This window comes from Cynara cardunculus (genome assembly GCF_001531365.2).
Source record: "Cynara cardunculus var. scolymus isolate 2C chromosome LG 2, CcrdV1, whole genome shotgun sequence".
Classification (NCBI taxonomy): Eukaryota; Viridiplantae; Streptophyta; class Magnoliopsida; order Asterales; family Asteraceae; genus Cynara; species Cynara cardunculus.
The window spans coordinates 66,154,588-66,155,844 of record NC_037529.1 but is presented as its reverse complement, the minus strand read 5'-3'; the positions used below and the strand labels follow the sequence as shown (position 1 = coordinate 66,155,844).

General features: G+C 39.5%; 1 protein-coding gene across 1 annotated transcript in view; it reads left to right on the top strand.

Annotated features, from left to right (window-relative positions):
* The window catches only part of LOC112506324 (receptor-like protein 7), a 23,024-nt gene extending 22,502 nt beyond the window's left edge, over positions 1-522 (top strand). The window contains exon 4 of the mRNA XM_025110333.1: positions 6-522. Within this exon, the coding sequence (XP_024966101.1) occupies positions 6-522 (517 nt within the window). The remainder of the gene's footprint in view (positions 1-5) is intronic.
* The last annotated feature ends 735 nt before the right edge of the window (positions 523-1,257 follow it).

The window sequence follows — 1,257 nt, the reverse complement described above, 5'->3', positions numbered from 1 at the left end:
AAAAGCTTTCTTCGTGGCCCTATCAACTCTACTACCCTCCTCTTCCGCCTTGTTCATCTTCAAACGCTCAACCTAGCCAAGAATGACTTTGTTGAATCTCAAATCCCATCTGAAATCGGGCGCTTAAAGCAGTTAAGAAGCTTAAATCTCTCTGCTTCTGGATTCAGTGGCCAAATTCCTCGAGAGATCTCACAGTTGATACAACTATCTTTGTTAGATTTGTCAAGGAATAAGCTAGAGCTTCAAAGTCCTAGTCTTGGGAATCTAATGCAAAACTTAACTCCGCTTGAAGAACTCGATCTCTCGGGGGTTGACATTAGCTCTTCGGTACCTGATTTTTTGGGCAATTTTTCTTCCTTTAGGTTTATAAATCTCAGTGATTGTTGGTTTCAGAATGAATTCCCTACAACCATACTTCAACTGCCAAAGCTTAAAGTTCTTGACTTGGGAAAGAACATGGACCTCACTGGTTCCTTGCCTGAATTTCGTAACAACAGCTTACTTGAGCATTTGATTCTATGAAGAACAAGTTTCTATGGGGATATACTAGAATCCTTCGGTAGCTTAACCCACTTGATCACACTGGATCTTTCGTATTGCTTGTTCTCAGGACGCGTTCCAAGCGAAGTGGCTAACATGACACAACTCGTTCGATTGACTATTGGGTTTAATGAGCTCACAGGAACCATTCCTTCATTGGTAAGCCTTTCGAAACTTGCTCTTTTGGAATTTTCTAATAACAAGTTCGAAAATTGGAGCCTACCCAACTGGATTGGGAAATTGACTGAGCTCCAAGAGTTGTATGGATCTCGGGGGAACATATTTGGTGAAATCCCCTCCTTTCTTTCAAACCTAACAAAGCTTAGAATTTTCGATATGTCGCATAATTCTCTTTCTGGTCATATCCCATCCTCGTTTATGAACTTGACCCAACTAAGCTTCGTAGACCTTGCAATGAATCAATTGCAAGGAAAAATTCCAAGCTTATTTTCCAATTTCAAAAGTCTCTGAATTCTCTGCTTGAATGATAACATTTTTAGCGGCAAAGTATACTTAGACAAGTTCCTAGGACTTCACCAACTCAAAAGTCTATTTGTAGGTTTTAATAAGATATCAATTGTGGATACAAACGACGTAAATGTCACCCTACTAGAATTAGAAAATCTAGGATTGGCATCATGCAACTTAAAGGAATTTCCCACCTTTTTGATTTCCCAATGTAAGATGACAACCTTGTTTCTCGACCACAACAAAATC